Source organism: Myxocyprinus asiaticus, chromosome 7 (assembly GCF_019703515.2).
Source record: "Myxocyprinus asiaticus isolate MX2 ecotype Aquarium Trade chromosome 7, UBuf_Myxa_2, whole genome shotgun sequence".
NCBI classification, from domain to species: domain Eukaryota; kingdom Metazoa; phylum Chordata; class Actinopteri; order Cypriniformes; family Catostomidae; genus Myxocyprinus; species Myxocyprinus asiaticus.
The window spans coordinates 35,774,865-35,796,385 of record NC_059350.1 but is presented as its reverse complement, the minus strand read 5'-3'; the positions used below and the strand labels follow the sequence as shown (position 1 = coordinate 35,796,385).

Sequence of the window (21,521 nt, the reverse complement as noted above, 5' to 3'; positions counted from 1 at the left end):
AAAATGGCTTAAGAACAACAATGTCAAGGTATTGGAGTGGCCATCACAAAGCCCTGACCTCAATCCGATAGAAAATTTGTGGGCAGAACTGAAAAAGCATGTGCAGCAAGGAGGACTACAAACCTGACTCCAAAATTCCAGCAACTTATTGTGAGAAGCTTGTGGAAGGCTACCCAAAACGTTTCATAAGTTAAACAATTTAAAGGCAATGCTACCAAATACTAACAAAGTGTATGTAAACTTCTGACCCACTGGGAATGTGATGAAAGAAATAAAAGCTGAAATAAATAATTCTCTCTACTATTATTCTGACATTTCACATTCTTAAAAAAAAAAAAAAATAGTGATTATAACTGACCTAAGACAGGGAATTTTTTCTACGATTAAATGTCAGGAATTGTGAAAAACGTATTTGTCTAAATGTATTTGTCTAAGGTGTATGTAAATTTCTGACTTCAACTGTAGGTGCTACTAGTAAAAATCAAAAAGGGAAATGGAAAATGCACACAACAGTCAAGCTCGGGTCTCAAGAGGATAAACTATTTACTGCTTTCACCTGCCATGTTTATTCTTTCAACCAACAAGCTAACTCAACACAGAATTTTGGGATATCAAAGTCAGGAAAGACTGGATTTGAAGGCTGCCTTTAAAAACTGACCAGATAAAGGCATCTCAGAAGACAGAATTTGAAGCAAACATAGCATTCAAATGTGCCTTGATGCCCTCCTACCTAAGGAAACAGCCTCCAAAGGCAGCAATTTTCAGCTTTCAGATACAGTCATTGACTTTCTTGTATCCTACATCTGTCTCCTATTCATTCACCTTAACTTTGATTGGTTAATTCTGCTAATTTTTGCTTTGTGATTGGTCATTGTTGTACCTGGTACCAGCTGTAGGCCCTGTCTGAAGGGTTAATGAGCAGAGTGAGGATCTTGGCTTTGGGCAGGAGTGCAGCAGCTCGTTTGGGCGTCTCCTCTGAGGGGAAGTAGTTTGCACTCTTCTCAAACAGGAAGTCTGTGCTGACATTAGAAGGTACAGGAAAGAACTCCATATACCTTTAGAGAGGAGAGGAACACTGAGTTAGAGAATATTGACAAAGACAAATGCACACAAAAGAGTCTAGGACTCATCACACCTACCAGTCAATCCCTTTCTGGTAATTGTTGGTGTTGAAAAATTGAACTTCTTCGAAAGTTTTCACACTAGGAAAGTTGCTGGAAATGAAGGGGTGCATGATAAGAAAGAGGTAGAGTGCCGTTGTGCCTGACAAAAAAAGAGAGGAAATTAAGTGGAAAGTTGCATTTAAAATTTAACATTTAACATAAAATTTAACAGAATTTCTTACTATTTGGTTTGTCCCACTTTTGCTTTAACGACAAGATGCACCGAAGCTGACATGGACAAAATCTGATGATCCATGTTATCCCAGCATTATTTGAGAATGTCAAAAATATCTGGCCGGAGTTAACAAGGTCAATGTCAATTTTTTTTTTTCCAGATTTAAATTAGATTTTGAATCCCAGCTGTTCAGATCTGGACTCAGACTTTTGAACTTTTTAATATATTTTTAGGACACTGCTTTAATTGACAGCTTGTCGTGATATAGCTTTTAGACATTTTGCACGATCAAACCCTCTCGGAAATGTTAGTTTTTAAATTCATTCCTTTTAAAGCACCACTGCTACAGACATACACACTCAGAAGAATGTCTTTGGCCATTGCATCGCATCTCGTGCTGTATTTTCAGTATCTCTGCCATGACCGTTGCATTTTTAAGACGTTGAAATAAAAAATAGCTCCACTATTAAAAAAACGTCTCATGGCCCCTGTGTTCTATTCCATTCTGTTGTGCTCCATCTAGCTGTTTTAGAACACAAAACAAAAAACATCTTATGTAAAGTCCCCATAAGAAACGCATCTGATCAGGTCAGGTGTAATCCGAAACCAGCCAAATTATACAAGGCCTCCTTCAGACCAATTAGTTCACTAGTCTTTGAGGCAACCCACCAACTTTTGAACATCTCTAGAAGAAAGGGATGAGGGAAAAGAAAAGAAAAGAAATAAATCAACAAGTCTTTTCCCTGCTAATGATGAAATTATATGTTCAGCTGATAGCATTGAAGAGAAACACTCAGTGCCTTGAGATTCAGCCCACAGACAGAGAAACTAAAAGACATGGGATCGAAAAACCATTTACCTTATGGATTTTTGTCTGTGTGTGTGTGTGTGTGTTGCAAATTTGTGATACAGCAGAAAAGAAGATGAGCGCAGAGAGCATAAGTGTTTAACAAGGCAGTGTCCTGACAGCTGACACCAATCAAAATCTTACAGCCCAAAACGGCGCTCTGTATTTCCCCTTGTTTTACCCCCCTCCCCCCAGCCTTCTAGGGACGTGTCTGTATTGTTCTCCTCTAGAGCTGAACGCCCGTGGTTGCACTTTCATCAGTTCCATCAACACAAGGTGAGATATGAGGCAGGATCAATGGGAACAGCAGAGCGAGAAGATACATGCACACACTGGGCTTTGATGCAAGAGGAAAGAGAGATCAAGCATGTTCTTGTAACAGAAGAACATAATTACGGTACCTGTTTTCTGAGGCCCGACCACCAAGAACTTAGGCAGTCTGTCACAAGTCTTCTCTTTGGACCAGATGTCCTTATGCCGTTTATCATCACATGGGTTCTGAAACACAAAACATAATTCATTCCATATGGATCAGGCAGCAAATTGTATGAAATCAATAAATGATCTATTAGCAGAAGCCCTAGACAGAGGACAGATCAGGGTCTAGCTTGAAGGTTATATGGATTGTACTTGAGATCATCTAGAAAATCCATCTTCAGATATAATATGACAGATATAGTACTAAAGACCCTCTGAAATTGTTTTAACAGAGTTTTCTTACCTGTATGTACGTATTTCCTAGGGCAAGACATATAGACGGAAGTGGTGGCAAAAAGACTGGTTTATTTATGATGACTTTGTGTCATACTTTCGTTTAATTGATGACTATAACTAGCTATGTTACTAGCAATAGTTTACCCAAACATAGCTAACTTTGAACCTGAAGGCTATTTTATTCTATATTATCTTTTAGCAATTGTTAGAGGAGCTAGCTAATTTGTCAAATCTAACACAACAGTTTGCCGGCTTTCTGCCACCACTTAATGTGCATTTGCTGCCATGTTTGTAAACAATGGGACTGGTCAATAGAAGGGCAGTGGGAAAACATTCTCATTCGAGAGAGCATTTGATTGGACAAAAATCGGTGTAGTGCAAGATGAGTCATAAAACTGTACATTTTAAATGTATATATTTTTTTATTTGTACTTTAAGGAAAACACTAGAATATAGATGGCTTCAAAACAAATAGACATACACAAAACACCACAAAACTCCAATTTTGATTTCACGTGGTTATTAATAGATAGTCTTAGATGAGTGGTAAGATGAAATGGTGAAAAGACACTTACAATTTCTCTCTCTATTATGACTGACCTGCCAGAGTGGATGTCTCTGCTCTGGAAAGAGTGTGAAATACTTGTGTGCGATCTGCAGGGGAGGAAGTGTGTGTAGTCTCAGGTTGGTCCAGCATTTCAGAAAGTTAGCCAGGTTAGTGAATGTATATAGTCCCAAGCGGTCATTCCCATAATTGGAGAGATGAGTCATAAATATACTGATCTGTAGAGAGGAAGAGAGAGTGAGTTCACCATATGTCCATGAATATGGCACACTTACAGTAAATAACAGTCTTTACTTATAACAGTTCTGCTGACATATAAAGTCAAAGTTACCAGATGTGATGACCTTTGTAGTAATAGCACAGTATTTCCTGTAGGTGGCAGTAGTGTGTATATTAATGTGCAGGGCTGAAGCCTTTCCTCTCACATTGTATTAACACATTTTCTTATAAGAGCACAAGACAGGAGAGGACATATATAATTGCACAAAAAAACTGTCCTATAAACATGTGTTACTCACATTTGTGTACGAGTTCGTTTGTCAAATATCTATCGTAAATGGACCAGCAGCTGTTGGACTGATAATCTGATCACTTGATTATGTTCAGACTGGTTTGCCGGCTGCCTCTTATAAAGACTAAATGTCGCCTAGCAACCCTATATGCTGCACTCGGGTGTGCTGATTTCCTGCGTCGAGCCTTTTATGGGGTGGTTCAGAGCACCTCTGGGGCACATTCAATTACTGCAGGCCGATCATCGGTCTTTCATATGAGGTAAACCCAGCGGATGCATCCACTTTATGTGAAGTGGAGCTGTAATTCTGATGTAATCCACTAGAGTAAGGTCACTTGCGGACGGTGTCTGTGGAGATTAGGATCAATAGAATTAACAAGGGGCTGCTGAGAGAAAAGCAGCAATGAGAGGAGATATGGAGGGAGGGGGGTATTTGGTTTCTATGCTTGACTGGTTTAGTAGGTTGCTTTTTCGAGAGAGGAGAGGGAATATGTGGCCTAGTTTAACAGACACTAATATTAGGCATCCTCCCCTTCTACAATAAAGCCATTAAACGCACAAACATACAGGTACACACTCTTGCACACCTGAAAATATAACACAAAAGAGCAGTAGCCTGTGAGAAGCTGCACAAACTTTCAATAAAGCAACCACAAGTTTGTGGCTTTAGCAAAAGTTTAGCACAGATTCATCAATTCATCATCCAAGCTGCTCTTACATTTACCATGACATGAGACAAGGTATATTATCTGTTTATGTTTTAGAAGATAAATTGGATGATCCATTTGAAAAGTGATTCTAAACCAGGGGTACGTGTGGGCAGCAGACCAAAAAAAATAAAATAAAATAAATAATATATATATATATATATATATAAATATACACTATATTGCCAAAAGTATTCGCTCATCTGCCTTTAGACGCATATGAATTTAAGTGACATCCCATTCTTAATCCATAGGGTTTAATATGACGTCGGCCCACCCTTTGCAGCTATAACAGCTTCAACTCTTCTGGGAAGGCTTTCCACAAGGTTTAGGAGTGTGTTTATGGGAATTTTTGACCATTCTTCCAGAAGCGCATTTGTGAGGTCAGACACTGATGTTGGACGAGAAGGCCTGGCTCGCAGTCTTCGCTCTAATTCATCCCAAAGGTGCTCTATCGGGTTGAGGTCAGGACTCTGTGCAGGCCAGTCAAGTTCTTCCACAACAAACTCACTCATCCATGTCTTTATGGACCTTGCTTTGTGCACTGGTGCACAGTCATGTTGGAACAGGATGGGGCCATCCCCAAACTGTTCCCACAAAGTTGGGAGCATGGAATTGTCCAAAATCTCTTGGTATGCTGAAGCATTCAGAGTTCCTTTCACTGGAACTAAGGGGCCAAGCCCAGCTCCTGAAAAACAACCCCACACCATAATCCCCCGTCCACCAAACTTCACAGTTGGCACAATGCAGTCAGACAAGTACCGTTCTCCTGGCAACCGCCAAACCCAGACTCGTCCATCAGATTGCCAGATGGAGAAGCGTGATTCGTCACTCCAGAGAACGTGTCTCCACTGCTCTAGAGTCCAGTGGCGGCGTGCTTTACACCACTGCATCCGACGCTTTGCATTGCACTTGGTGATGTATAGCTTGGATGCAGCTGCTCGGCCATGGAAACCCATTCCATGAAGCTCTCTATGCACTGTTCTTGAGCTAATCTGAAGGCCACATGAACTTTGGAGGTCTGTAGCGATTGACTCTGCAGAAAGTTGGCCCCGCTCTGTCATTTTACGTGGCCTACCACTTCGTGGCTGAGTTGCTGTCATTCCCAATCGCTTCCACTTTGTTATAATACCACTGACAGTTGACTGTGGAATATTTAGTAGTGAGGAAATTTCACAACTGGACTTGTTGCACAGGTGGCATCCTATCACAGTACCACGCTGGAATTCACTGAGCTCCTGAGAGCGGCCCATTCTTTCACAAATGTTTGTAGAAGCAGGCTGCATGCCTAGGTGCTTCATTTTATACACCTGTGGCCATGGAAGTGATTGGAACACCTGAATTCAATTATTTGGATGGGTGAGCGAATACTTTTGGCAATATAGTGTAAGTCGTCAAGACTTTTTTAATGGTATAGTGCTTTTCACAACACACAACGTTTCAAAGGAGCTTTACAAAAAATCATGCATTAACAGGAAATTAAACTGTAAAGTCTTAGAGTCATCATTGTGAAGTTTGATTAAATATGATTGTAAATTGTCTATAAAAATAAATAATTAAATAATAATTGTATTTAGAACCCCAGTGAGCAAACCGAAAGGCGACTGTGGCAAGGAACACAAAACTCCATAAAATGTTGGTTATTGGAGAAAAATATCTTTGGGTGAAACTAGGCTCACTGTGGGGGCCAGTTCCCCTCTGGCTAAAAAGCATGAGTATAATGCCAATATTAGTTATTTATGTGCCGTGTAAGTCATGGTTTAAAATGAGTAAACTAAAGATTTTGTATGAGCTGTAAGATTAATTACTAATGTCTTTGAAGTTCATCCTGGATTAACTGCAGAAGTTCACAAAGATGCATTGTCCTTTGTTAGTTGGATGTTGAAGGCTTTTGTTGGCAATTAATTGATAGTTTATGTATTCCATTTTAAGAATGTAGTCCATCATTAGACCAAGGTGATGCAGGCAGGTGCATCGCAGTTCAACTGGAAGTACATTTCGGTGAGGTCTATCCTAAATCCAAGATTCAGGCAGTGGTTGAAGTACCCCATGTCTTATGGCTGTAGTTGGCATCAGTTCATCCCCTGAAGTCCATCGTATTAGACTGAAGTGATGTCTGGCTGGCACTGGCTGCATTTAGTTGTCATCACTCAGAGACATGTAGCAGTGGAGTCCGACTCCAAGCAGGAACGGAGCTGGATCTGGCTGGCTCTGGTAACCTTGGAATATGAATCCCGAAGTTGAGACAAGGAAAAAATAGAATAATATTAGCGTAGATGCCATAAAATTTTTTGCTGAGTTATAGATCATGATTAATGATTCTGGTTCCGGCAGACCTAACTAAAGCAGCCTAATTGTGAGTTGATGGATAAATTAGATGTATGCCTGGCTAAATAGTAGAGTCTTTAGTCTAGACTTAAACTGAGTGAGAGTGTCTGTGTCCTGAACAGTGTTAGGGAGACTATTCCATAGTTTAGAAGCCAAATAGGAAAAGGATCTACCTCCTTTTGTGGATTTTGATATTCTAGGAACTATTAACAGGCCAGAATTTTGCGATCATAATGAACGTGATGGAATATAGCATGGTAGAAAGTTACTTAAGTACTGCAGAGCTAGACCATTCAAAGCTTTGTACATAGTCAACAAAATTGTAAAATTAATATGAAATTTAACAGGTAGCCAATGTAACGATGATAAAACGGGGCTAATATGATCATATTTCTTGGTTCTAGTCAGCACTCTGGCTGCTGCATTTTGAACCAATTGAAGTTTATTTATTGAACTTGTTGGACATCCTCCCACTAATGCATTACAATAATCTAGTCTTGAGGTCATGAAGGCATGAATTAGTTTTTTGGCATCAGTAACAGAGAGCATGTGTCGTAACTTAGCACTATTTCTGAGATGGAAGTATGCTGTTCTACAAACATTGGAAATAACATTTTCAAAGGACAGATTGGTATAAAATATAACACCTAAGTTCTTCGCTGTAGAAGATGGTGTAACAGTACATCCATCGAGAGACAAATTATATTTTGTCAGAGGTTTTTGGTCCAATAATTAGTACCTCTGTTTTGTCGGAATTGAGTAGAAGGAAATTTCTGGCCATCCAATCTTTGATTTCACTGATACACTCTGCTAATTTGGAGAATAGTGAAATTTCGTCAGGTTTCGAAGATATATAAAGTTGGGTATCGTCGGCATAACAGTGGAAACTTATTCCACGATTCCTGATAATATCACCCAGGGGAAGCATATATAAGGAAAAAAGCAGAGGCCCTAAAACTGATCCCTGTGGCACTCCATGTGGCTTTTATACAATTTGTGTTAGCTCTTCATGACCTATGACAGCGAAGGATTGAAGTTGCTCATGAGGAAAATTATGAGAAACTGTTTTCTGAGGTACTGTGACAGACGATTGCATAATTCCAATTTTATTTCTGATGATTTCAATTTTATCAGTAAAGAAATTCATGAAGCCATTACTATTGTGCTGCGATAGAATATCTGGTTCAGTCAAGGCTTTATTCCTAACCAATTTAGCCACAGTACTGAATAAACACCCAGGATTGTTGTGGTTATTTTCAGAGTTTGCTAAAATATGCTGACCTGGCAGCTTAGGTGCCTGTCTGTAGCTACAGACACTATCCTTCCATTCACTGTGAAATACCTCTAATTTTGTATTCTTCTACCTGCGCTCCATTTTCCAAGCTGCTTTCTTGAGAGCATGAGTGTGATCATTGTGCCATGGTGCAGGGCTTTGTTTTTTGTTTTCATTTCCCTAATCGAAGGGGAGCGACACTATCAAGAGTGCTAGAGAAGATTATATTTATATTTTCTGTTATTACATCAAGTTCTTCTAGACTTTTTGGCTTACTGAGTACATGAGATAAATCAGATTATTAGTGAAGCTATCTTTAGTGGTCGAAAGAATAGTTCTACCTGAACGACAGTGTGGTGTGGATTGAGTAACATTAGCTGATTGCAGCATACAAGAGATGAGGTAATGATCTGAGATGTCATCACTCTGCAGCAGAATTTCTATAGTATCAACATCAACTCCATATGACAGAATTAAATCTAGTGTATGATTATGGCGATGAGTTGGTTCTGTCACATTTTGTCTGACTCCAAGAGAGTTGAGAATATCGATAAATGCTAATCCCAATGTGTCATTTTCATTATCTATGTGAATGTTGAAGTCACCAACAATTAAAGCTCTATCCACAGTGACTACTAGATCTGATAGGAAATTTGCAAATTCACCAAGGAAATCAGAATACGGCTATATACTGTAGCAATGGCAAAAGACAACAGAGATTTTTTTAAATTTGTATCTGATGGTGTCACATTAAGCATTATCAGTTCAAAAGAATTAAACTTGTATCCTGTCCTCTGAGTAACACAAAAAAACTTCACTGTAAATTGCAGCAACACCTCCTCTTCGGCCCTTCAGACGAGGCTCATGTTTATAACAAAAATAGAGGGGGAGTAGATTCATTTAAACTAATATATTCATCCGGTTTAAGCCAGGTTTCGTCCAAACTCTGATCTGTAATAATTTCATTTACAATTAGTGCTTTGGATGAAAGTGATCTAATGTTTAATAACCCTACATTTATACGATGTTCATCTTAATTTTTTTATTTTTTTTATTTTCAAGTTTTACCTTAATCAGTTTTTTTCTATATGATTTAGTGAGGGGTTTGTGTTTGGTAGTTCCGGGAACAGACACAGTCTCTATGTGATATCTAGGTGATACATTCTCTATGTGTTGTAGTTTATGTGACCTGTGTGATGTCTCAAGCAGCTTGCAGGTGTTCGGATTATCCAGTTTGTCTGCTTCCTGACCTGGGCCCCAGTTAATCAAATACTATTGCTATATGAGCCAAATTACTCGAGAGGAGAGCGGCACCTTCCCTGGAGGGATGAAGCCCGTCTCTCTTTTGTAGGTCAAGTCTACCCCCAAAACTCTTCCAATTGTCTATAAATCCTATGCTATTCTCCAGACACCACTCAGACATCCAGCCATTCAGTGGCACTAATCACTATAAACCTTGTCACCACGATGAGCAGGGAGGGGGCCAGAGCATATTACACTGTCTGACATCGTTTTTGCAAGTTCACACACCTCTTTAACATTATCTCAAGTGATCTCCGACTGGCGAAGCCGGACATTGTTAGTGCCGACATGAATATCAATTTTAGAATATCTAAGTTAAGCATTAGACTGCACTTGTAAATTTGATCTGATGTCAGATGCCTGAGCCCCCGAAATGCATTTAACAATAGTGGCTGGAGTCTCTATTTCCATGTTCCTTTCAATAGAATCTCCTATAACAAGGGCGCTTTCAACATAATTCTCAGTGGTTGCATCACTGAGTGGGGAGAATCGATTTGAAACTCTAACAGGAACGGGAGAGTGGTGTCGCTTTGCTGAGCGAGTATGTCATCGAGACGTCACCAAAATGCCCTGCTGCAGGGGCTCTACAGCCAGAACCAAAGTGTGTGTGTTGATCGCTGTTCTACCTGCATCCAAAACAGCATCTCCCAGCTTCTCTTTCTCATTAACCTCCACTAGCGTTCAGATGCGTGTCTCTAACTCATTAACCTGCTCAGTCAGCCTTTTATCACATGTAAATCCTTCACTGCTGATGGATGAAGCTATAGAAACATGTGTCATGCAATGTAGGAAGCAATAACCTGAGCGGATTCCATGACTTACCGCAATTGTTTGTTGTTGTTGTTGTTATGGTTGTTCTTGAGCAGTGAGGGTTTGAGATCGATGTGATAGAAGAAGATATAAGGCACTTCCTGTTTCACATTTTTAGCCATAAATATATTGCTTCGCCATGGCGACACCGTTCTCAGCAGGGAAGAAGCCACTGCTCCAAAACTGCCATAAAAAAGCCAGACTACAGTTTGCACTTTTGGAGAAATGTCCTCTGGTTTAATGAAACAAAAATGTAACTGTTTGGCCATAATGACCATTGTTATGTTTGGAGGAAAAAGGGTGAGGCTTGCAAGTCGAAGAACACCATCCCAACCGTGAAGCATGGGGGTGGCAGCATCATGTTGTGGGGGTGCTTTGCTGCAGGAAAGACTGGTGCACTTCACAAAATAGATGGCATCATGAGGAAGGAACATTTTGTGGCTATATTAAAGCAACATCTCAAGACATCAGCCAGGAAGTTAAAGCTTGGTCGCAGATGGGTCTTCCAAATGGACAATTACCCCAAGCATACCTCCATATTTATGGCAAAATGGCTTAAGGACAACAAAGTCAAGCTATTGGAGTGGCCATCACAAAGCCTTGACCTCAAACAGCATGGAGGCCTACAAACCTGATGCAGTTACACCAGTTCTATCTGGAGGAATGGGCAAAAATTCCAGCAACTTATTGTGAGAAGCTTGTGGAAGGCTACCCAAAATGTTTGACCCAAGTTAAACAATTTAAAGGCAATGCTACCAAATACTAACAAAGTGTAAACTTCTGACCCACTGGGAATGTGGTTCAAGAAATAAAAGCTGAAATAAATCATTCTCTCTACTATTATTCTCACATTTCCCATTCTTAAAATAGTGATCCTAACTGACTTAAGACAGGGAATGTTTTCTATGATTAAATGTCAGAAATTGTGAAAAACTGAGTTTAAATGTATTTGTCTAAGTTTTATGTAAACATCTGACTTCAACTGTATACTGTATGTAGCAAGTTTAGTGACCATAGAAGAAACTGACCCCACCACTTTTGTCTAAAGGTGGCATTACAGAGCTCCCCAGCCACGCCCACATGTTAACTTTTGCCCAGGCCTAATGGCTGACAACTCTGATGTGTGTGTAAAATATCATGAAAATTCAAGCATGCCAAGTACCTCAAAAACATGTGAATATACATAAAAAGGAATAATGACATTTAATGTTTTGCCATGGCAACATTATTTAAGATATTAAGAATCCCTTCAAAATTTTAAATCTGCATTGTCTTGACATTATTCTTAAAAAAATTGACGCAATTCAGGTAAACATAAGAGGGATATTTCAAAGTCTGTTAAATGTGCCATACTTCCTTCTGACAGCTGGTGTCGCTACGAATGTGACCCACAATAGCCACATCAATGTGATCAGCCCACAAGGCCAAACATTTAGCTCAATTTTGATGTAAATCACACGATGCATGCAGAAGATATGAGACACTTCCTTTTCCCCATTTTTTATGTTACTTAATCGTGTCGTCATGACAATACCATTCGATATATAAAAAATCTGTTTGCAATTTAGCATCATCAATGTCTTGGCATGATGTCGCCCACATTTGATACCTGTAACATGAAATCCATAGGAGTATTTCAAATTTCAGAGCATGCATTTTTCAAACAATCCAAAATGGCCGACTTCCTGTTGGGCGGAGCTTATGACTGTCAGTCACAGTTGTCCGGCTTGATGAGATCTATATGTGTAGTTTGGTGATGGTAGTTCAAAAGGTATGTGCTACAGAGCCCCACGAACATGCCCATCTTTTATGTGGCACTACAGAGCTCCTCCTGCACGCCCCCCCCTCCCCACTGCAGCCCTAATGGCCGACAACTCTGATGTGTGTGCAAACTTTCAAGAGTTTTCACATATGTTAATTACCCCAAAAGTACCGAAAACCATGAAAAGAATAAAAATAATAATAACGAGGGGTTCCCCTGTCACAGGGGGATGTAGGGCCCTCGCAAAATGTAGCCAGGGCAAACAGGCAAATGTGTGAGATGTGTCCTGAGCAGGAGTCAGAGCGCTTGGAATGTCAACAAGAAATTCGAGATTCATCAAAAGAACTTGATGAGCATGTTGATATAATTCTTGATCTATCCATTCAAAATGAATGAAGCAATCGATTTGAATCTTGTTTGAATGTCTTGTGCTCTCAATCTACTTAGGTCTCTGAACTCCAAACAAAAAATATTTTCTATAAAGTAAGAGAGTGGTGCTTAGAGATAGTTAGAGGTAAAAAGCCAGAGCCTTTCCATGTATTTGTTACTGGAGGTGCAGGAACAGGAAAGTCACATTTAATCAGAGCTATTCATTATGAAGCGACCAGATTATTATCCCAAATTGCAACTGCACCAGACAAAGTTTCTGTTCTATTGACAGCACCTACTGGAATTGCTGCTTTCAACTTGGGTGCCAAAATCATCCATAGTACATTTTCAATCGGGACAGATGTAAAATTGCCTTACACACCTTTAGGAGAAGAAAAAGTAAAAACAATGCGTGTGGTATTTAGTGACTTGCATATACTGATTATAGATGAAATTTATATGGTAAACCACAGCCTACTAGCCTATATCCATGGTAGGCTAGACAGGTAACAACTCTCCCTTTGGTAAAGTTAGTATAATTGCTGTGGGAGATTTTTTTCCAATTGCCACCTGAGAGGAAACCATTGCATTTGCAAAATGTTCCACTGGATTTGTGGAACAGCACATTTGCACCGTTAGAATTAACAATCATTGTTAGACAAAAAGACAAAAAGAAATATTGAATAGATTGCGTACACGTAGCAAGAGTTCCCCACTATCACTTAATGACTTAAATATGCTCAAAAGTAGGGAAACTGGGAAAACCTCTTCCGCTTTACACATTTTCCCAACAAATACGCAAGTGGAAGAGCATAACATCAAACAGATAATTGCATATTGCTCAGACCACATTTGTGTAGAGGCTCAGGATTTTGAGAAAAATCAACAAACTGGACAAATGCAACTTCAAAAGGGACACTTTTCCAGTATTTAATTCCTGTTTACTGGAAAAGTTTCTATTAGGTAAAGGTGCACGAGTCTAGTTTTAATTAAAAATATTGACGTCGCTGATGGGCTTGTAAATGGTGTCTGTGGTGCTGTAACAGACATGGCCCTTAATACAAACAACACTATTGTGAATGTAGTATTTGTTCAGTTTGGTGATGATAAAGTTGGGAATACCACTTGAAAGCATACACCACCACCTAGAAACATCATGAATTCCACTCCAATTACTTTAGAGGAAGAGCGAGTTAACAGCAAGGGTGGGTTGTGTAAGCAGTTCCCATTAAAGTTAGCATGTCAGGGCTCCAGACTGCAACTAAAATGGTTGCAAATGCGACCAAAAATAATTGATTGCGACAATCATTTAAATTCTAGTTGCCATTGGCAACAGTCAGGTTGTGTGCGTTCATATGCGGTTTTGCCAGTGTGTTTCGCGCCACTTTTCACCCGTTGTGTTGTGCAAGCTCGCTGCACTCGCTGCATAAACCCAGCGCAAGAGAGTCATGACCAAATGACTCTTTTAAACCGGATCTTTTTCATGAATCACCCGAAAAGAACTGAGTGTTTGAACTCAGGAGCTCAGGTTAGCGGTTTGAATCAGATTCACTTTCTCCGCAAATCAGCTGTGAGCTCACATCTGGGAGTGCAGACATTTCAAAATAAGAGTCCCATGTGTATTTGGGGCTTCTTGATAATTAAAAGTCCCATATTATGTACCACTTTTTTTCCTTCTGGTAATTATTGATTGGGATTGGAATAGCACAATAAACTGCATCTGGGATTTCATTAAATTTGCACTCTTTTTGTCTGTGTCTGGGCCATCTTTTAACAGTACAGAAAGACGAAGGCAATATTTTAAAACAATTTATATATATATATATATATATATATATATATATGCATACATACACACACACACACACACACACACACATCAGCCACAACACTAAAACCACCTGCCTAATATTGTGTAGGTCCCCCTCGTGCCCCCAAAACAGCACCAACCCGCATCTCAGAATAGCATTCTGAGATTATATTTTTCTCACCACAATTGTACAGAGCGGTTATCTGAGTTACCTTAGACTATGTCAGTTTGAACCAGTCTGGCAATTCTCTGTTGACCTCTTTCATCAACTAGGCATTTCCATCCACAGAACTGCCCATCACTGGATGTTTTTTGTTTTTGGCACCATTCGGAGTAAATTCTAGAGACTGTTGTGTGTGAAAATCCCAGGAAATCAGCAGTTACAGAAATACTCAAACCAGCCCGTATGGCACCAACAATCATCCATGTGATTATCTAATCAGCCAATTGTGTGGCAGCAGTGCAGTGCATAAAATCATGCAGATATGAGTCAGGAGCTTCAGTTAATGTTCACATCAACCATCAGAATGGGGAAAAAATGTGATCTCAGTGATTTGGACCGTGGCATGATTGTTGGTGCCAGATGGGCTGGTTTGAGTATTTCTGTAACTGTTGATCTCCTGGGATTTTCACACGCAACGGTCTCTAGAGTTTATTGTATTTATGGTTCGAACTGACAAAGTCTACGGTAACTCAGATAATCACTCTGTACAATTGTGGTGAGAAGAATATAATCTCAGAATGCTATTCTGAGATGCGGGTTGGCGCTGTTTTGGTGGCTTTAATGTTGTGACTGATCTGTGTATATATAAAATCAAGCTTTTGACACTTGAGGGATTTGCACACATCTATTACACAAGGTGCAAACATTCATTGATGCTCAAGAAGACAACACACTACTATATGCATACTATACTTTATGTAAATATCTGTAATGTAGATTCTGAAGAGCAGTACTAAAGCAGTACTAAATAAAAAATATTTTATCTCTTATATTTGTATAAATTATGAAAGGGGTGTGAACATTTATGAGACAAAAGGAATGCAAATTTCTATATATCCTGTTTATCAAACCTATCAAACCTTCGATTAACGGGTTATCAGCTGATTTGGCGACTAAAAACATCCAATTGGCTCCTTAATGTTTCAGTTTAGGATCCAATGGCTCCTAAGTCATTTTTTTAGTCTGGAGCCCTGCATGTGCTCACATTGTACACAAAGTGCAAGAATTAACTGTCATAAGCAGATTTTTGCAGCTGGACAGGCATATGTTGCTTTAAGTCGAGTCAAGACTTTAAGTGGGTTGATCATTCAAGATTTTGCTGATAAAGCAATTTATTGCAAAAACAACATCCAAGAATGTATCAACACAATGCCACAGTTTGAACTTTATAATATTTCACCACATAACACCAACAAATATTTTTCAATTTTCCTAATGAATGTTCAGGGTTTACACTGCCATTTGCTAGATTTAACGGCTTCAGTCCAATCCTATAATGATAGCTGTAACAGAGACAAGGCTGCCTGCAAACATATCAAGTGAATCCACTTGCATTGAAGGCTACCACTTTCACAGTGCTCCACGTTGTTTTGCTTACAGCACAGACAACCCTCTGTTAAACTCAATTCGACACCAAAAACATGGTGGTGTTGGCATATACTGTAGAACTAATAATGATTATAATATTTTGGACATTCCCAATGTTAACATAAAGTGCATAATATGTCAACTCAACAAACTTTATATAATCATAGTTGTTATTTACAGGCCACCACAATATCGCTTATCTTTGTTTCAAAAATATATTACCAAACTCTGCAATACATTAAACAATATGTCAGATAATATCTTTTTAATTGGTGATTGGAACCATGTTGAATTGAAAACACACACAGTGTCTACATTGATGGCAAACCTAGGCTATGTTCAGTGTGTCAAAGAACCTACCACTGAAAATGGAACATTGATTGATCATGTGTACAAAAAAAGACATCTAAATATACTACCATGGCACAAGTTATGCCAGTATATTTCAGTACACATGAAGCAATTCATTGTACTTTTTCACAAACATAACCGTGTTTATATAACATATAAAATTGTATAACTGAATACAGCGTTTGCCTCGTAATTGCCATATTGATGTAATCAGGAATGGCCCATTGGTAACCATTCACAATTTGAAGCTGATCAGACCAAGCATGACCAAGTTATACCCACTTCCTGGCCGACATCCTGTTGGGCGGAGCTTAAGACTGTCAGCGCGAAGTTGTCTGCCTTGAAAAAGGTGTGCTACAGAGCATCCCAAAAATACATATTTTACAGGGGGCAAAACAGAGCACCCCCACGACCCCCCCATGTGAACTTTTGCCCAGCCCTAATGGTTAACAACTCTGATGTGTGTGCCAAATGTCATGTAATTTTAAGCATTCCAAGTGCCTCAAAACTCACCTAATATATAAAGAAAGGAATAATAACAATCAATGTGTTGCCATGGCAACATAATAAAAGATATCAATAAATCCTTACCAATTTCACATCAGCATTGTCCTGACATTATTTTAAACAAGTTTGAAGCAATTCAGGTGCTCAGGCCCTAATAATCCTTAGAAGAACAATAGGGCCTCTGCACTTTCAGTGTTTGGGCCCTAATTATTATTCCTCCCCAGTGGGAGTCTATGACAGCCCATAGAACGGTACATAGCAAAATGTTTAAATTTGCCAGACTGATAAGGGTGGTCATGACTAGCCCCCATACCAAATTCGGGGTCTCTACAATATAATTTATAGCACCACCACCATGTCAAAAATTCACTTTTCTTTTATGTGTATCTTTTGAACCGTTTGTCCTAGAGACACAATTGTTTTGTCTGATTACTCTCCTCTTGATGATTTCAATGAACCCCTTACATTAAAACTCCTCCCATTACAGTGGCCACCATCATGGATTATGTCATTCATCATTTTTTCACTTCTGCTCCTTGAGACTGCCTTATTTGCACACAAAATAGCTCAAAATAATCCCCAGATCGAGCTGCACAGAATGAATGATACAGAATTTTGATATTTGACTGTTGGTAAGTTATGCAAACACATAGTTAACGAGGTGGCTGTGAAAAAGGATTTGAGGCTGTATATCGGCAGCACTGTGTCCTTTCGAAACAAAACTTGGTATGCCTCATGGGGACCATGGTCTGAGGGCACATGCAGCGCTATACAACAGCACCACCTATGGGTCAAGAATTGTGAAAAATGGCTTTTTTGCCTGTAACTTTTGAACGGTATACCCTAATATCATGGGTTTGATGTCTGTGAATTCCTTTGGTCATGTGGATTTCAATGATACCAGTTTTTCCCATATCCCATAGGTTTGATCAAAATGCTATCCGTAGGCAACATTAGTTTAACATGCTAATCAGTTAGCATGCTAATCAGTTACATACATCATGACCAGTATGTTCTTTTTTTCTGCTGTGTTTGATAACAGCCATATCGGCTCTCCACTATTTTGAATACTTTTTTTAAATTCAAAACCTGCTTACTCTAAGCTTGGTATGTTTTTTCAACACTTGTGGTAAGGTGTAATGTACTTCTATGCTTTGGATATCAAAAGGTTTCTGCTTCAAGACTAGCTTGGGGTAACTGTGAAAGCATTGAGTAATTGCAAAAAACATCTGTTTTTTTGTTCTTTCAGTTGTGTTTGATATCAGCCATATCAGCACACTATAATTTTAAATACATATTTTATTCAAAACCTGCTGACTCTCAGCTTGGTATGTCTATTTAGCACCTGTGAAACTTTTCTGTTTCTCTAACTTTTTTGGTGACTTGTGAAATAGTGTGGGGTTGCTTTGTATATCATATTCATTAAATGTTTTGTGCTTAGTTTTTCCCATATCGGCCATACTGCCTATCCACCATATTAAGAAATTATATATCATTTAAATACATTGTCTGATTTCAAAGAAAATTGGTATGCATCATCGACATTGTGTCCTGATGATACTTGAGCAGTTTGGAGACAGCACCACCTTTAGTTCAAAAGATAACCCACACTTGTGAGCTGACTCTTACCTCAGGAAGTCTCTTTGCCACTCAAAAGGCATGTTAATTGAGTGGCTCAATGTGTTAAAGCACTGATTTGTAGTTTGAAATGTTGTGGGTTTGATTCCTAAGTGTATCTGTGTTAGAGTTGTTGTTATAGTGTACTGAAGATCTTTCTATTGTTTACTGAATAGTTGCAGGGCTCATCACAGAGCATTTCTGTTTGAAGTTATACTTATTGTTCTTCTTTATCTTAATTGTTGTTCTTCTGATATACAGTATATGGGAGTTATATCTTTTGAAAGGATTGAGACGTTTGGAGATAGCATCACATGTAGTTCAAAAGAACATGGTCTGTTTAGCATGGTTATCATGCTACATGCTATGATAGTTTAGCATGCTAATCAGTTAGCATGCTAACTGTTGGGTTTTCTGTCTTATACGGCTCTTTGATCACAATGTTATCCGAAGGGCAACATTAGCTTAGCATGCTAATCGGTTAGCATACTAACCAACACATTTGTAAGGCTATTTGATTAAAATGCTATCCGTAGGCAACATTAGTTTAACATGCTAATCAGCTAGCATGCTAATCAGTTACATACATCATGACATCATGTCTGTTCTTTTTTTCTGTTGTGTTTGATATCAGCCATATTGGCTCTCCATTATTTTGAATACTTTTTTTAATTCAAAACCTGCTGACTCTAAGCTTGGTATGTCTCTTCTGTTTCTCTAACTTTTTTGGTGACTTGTGAAATAGTGTGGGGTTGCTTTGTATGTCATATTCATGCAATGTATTGTGCTTACTATGGTGTAATGCTTACCATATCAGAGATTTTGAATTCTGTTTACAAAATGGTTGCTGGGTTTTTCACCAAGCAAATTTTTATTTTCCCCTTTGTTGAAAAGTAACATGAATATAAAGTTGATAATGGTAACAGTTGTGCTTGGCTGTAATTCCACTAACACACTGAACTCTAGAACGGAAAATCAATTTTCGTGGGTTCAAATCCATCCTGGGGTGATGTGATATGCTTGCTCTGTGAGATCTTTGGCTTGTGTTAAGTGGTGTGAAGTGGTTGCCATGCTGGTACTTGGCCCCGTAATGGCTGCTTGCAGCTTTATTTATTATTATTATTCTACTGGCTGGGAGTCTATGACAGTCCTATGAACCGTACATAGGAACATGATGAAACTTGACACACTGATATGAGTGGGCATGAATAGCCCCCATACCAAATTTGGGGTCTCTAGGTTATACTCTATAGCGCCACCACCAGTTAAAAAATTAACTATTCTTTTGTGTGTATCTTTTGAACCATTTGTCCTAGAGACACCATTTGTTTTTGTCTGATTACTCTCCTCTTGATGATTCAAACTGACTCCTTACATTAAAACTCCACCCATTACACTGGCTGCCATCTTGCATTATGACATTTACAATTTTAACTTTTCACATCCTTCAAACTTTGTCCAATCTGTCCAAACGATTGCTCAAATAATCTCCAGACAGAGCCACACAGAACTGACAGAAATAATTTTAATTTGTGCTACCATTCAGAAATTATGCCTAAGCAAATTAACGATGTTGACGTGAAAATTGATTTGAGGCTGTGTTTCAGCAATGCTTCGTCCTATCAAAACAAAATTTGGTATGCTTCATCAGGACCATGATCCAAAGTAACATGCAAAGTTTAGTGACAGTGCCACCTATGGGTCAAGAAATTTCCAAATTGGCTATTGAACCATTTGTCCTAAAATTGTGAGTTTGGTGTCTTTGGATTTCTTGGGTCATGAGGATTTCAACGATATTATTTTTTCTAACATCACCCATATAACTTCTCTGCCATTTTTAATTTTATGAAAAAGTAATGTATATTTAAAATGCTTTGTCCGATTTGAATGAAAATTGGAAGGGGTCTTCATATTGTGCGTTCTACAATGCAGACTGTCCTTTATTGCATAATTCCTGCTTCAATTAAAAATATATTCCTTACATTTTTTCAACATCAGCCATATAACCTCTCCGCCATTTTGAATTTGAAGAAAACGTTATGTATATTTTAAAATGCTTTGTCCAGTTTGAATGAAAATTGGAAGGGGTCTTCGACAACATGTCCTGAGGTTATAAACTAAGCAGTTTGGAGACAGCACCACATAGTGGTCATAATGCTTAGTCAATTTAAACAAAACTTTTAATGTATCATTGCTTCCTTATTCTAAGTCTTCTGAAATTGGAAGAGATACATTTCTAAATTTATTTATTATATTTTTTTATTATTTAAAACCTACTGCTCTCAGCTTGGATAGAATCTTTGGCACTTTTGAACAGTGTCAACTGAATGGCCCAGTGGTTAACACATTAGTACACAAGTCAAAAGTTTGTGAGCTCAAGTCTTGGAAAGAGCAGTTTTAAAATGTGTACTTCTGTTACAAATCATTTGTACTTCATATTGTGCTTACTACAATGCAGACTGTACTTTACTGCATAAAAATTATTCTGTCAATTTTTCCAACATCAGCCACTCTCCGCCATTTAGAATTTTATAAAAAAAGTAATCTCCTATAGTATTCAAAAATGGCACCTTCCTTTGGTATTCATGGTCTTTTTTGACTGGAAGGTTTAGATGTGTAACCATTTTTTTATTTTTTTATTATGATGATACCATTGTTTCTTCCCTGAAGTCAGAACAATACAATTATGCATTACTTTTGGGATTTTATGCAATTCTGATCTTATTTACGTGTAAATTTCTACATTTTACCATTCATTTGCATAAACAAATAAGCACATTTTTAGAAAAAATAAAAAATTCAGAACCTACACTTCTTAAGTTGAAACATGAAGAAAATATGAGAATGTGGCATAAATTGGAGGCAGATTGCTGCCATCTGGTGAACAAAATATAAATAACATGACTTGAAAACCATGTCATGCCAGTAACAGCCTGTAGATGGCTGTAGCCACCTATTGTGTAGTCTGATGGCTTGTTATAACCTAATTTTATCACAAGATATGCATTTGGATATATATTTAGACATTATCAATATATATTTAGACATTATCAACAAAAAAAATATTATCTGTCAAAGTTTAACATTTTAAAATTGATTTGAAGTGTCAGTTTTTGCAG

General features: G+C 38.4%; 1 protein-coding gene across 2 annotated transcripts in view; it reads right to left on the bottom strand.

Moving 5' to 3' along the window:
* The window catches only part of LOC127444370 (bifunctional heparan sulfate N-deacetylase/N-sulfotransferase 4-like), a 128,571-nt gene that overhangs the window by 16,496 nt on the left and 90,554 nt on the right, over positions 1-21,521 (bottom strand). For both annotated transcript variants that reach the window (XM_051703686.1, XM_051703687.1), the window contains 4 exons: positions 3,500-3,682; positions 2,587-2,683; positions 1,140-1,263; positions 881-1,055 (listed from right to left, as the gene is read on the bottom strand). In XM_051703686.1, the coding sequence (XP_051559646.1) occupies positions 881-1,055; positions 1,140-1,263; positions 2,587-2,683; positions 3,500-3,682 (579 nt within the window). The remainder of the gene's footprint in view (positions 1-880; positions 1,056-1,139; positions 1,264-2,586; positions 2,684-3,499; positions 3,683-21,521) is intronic.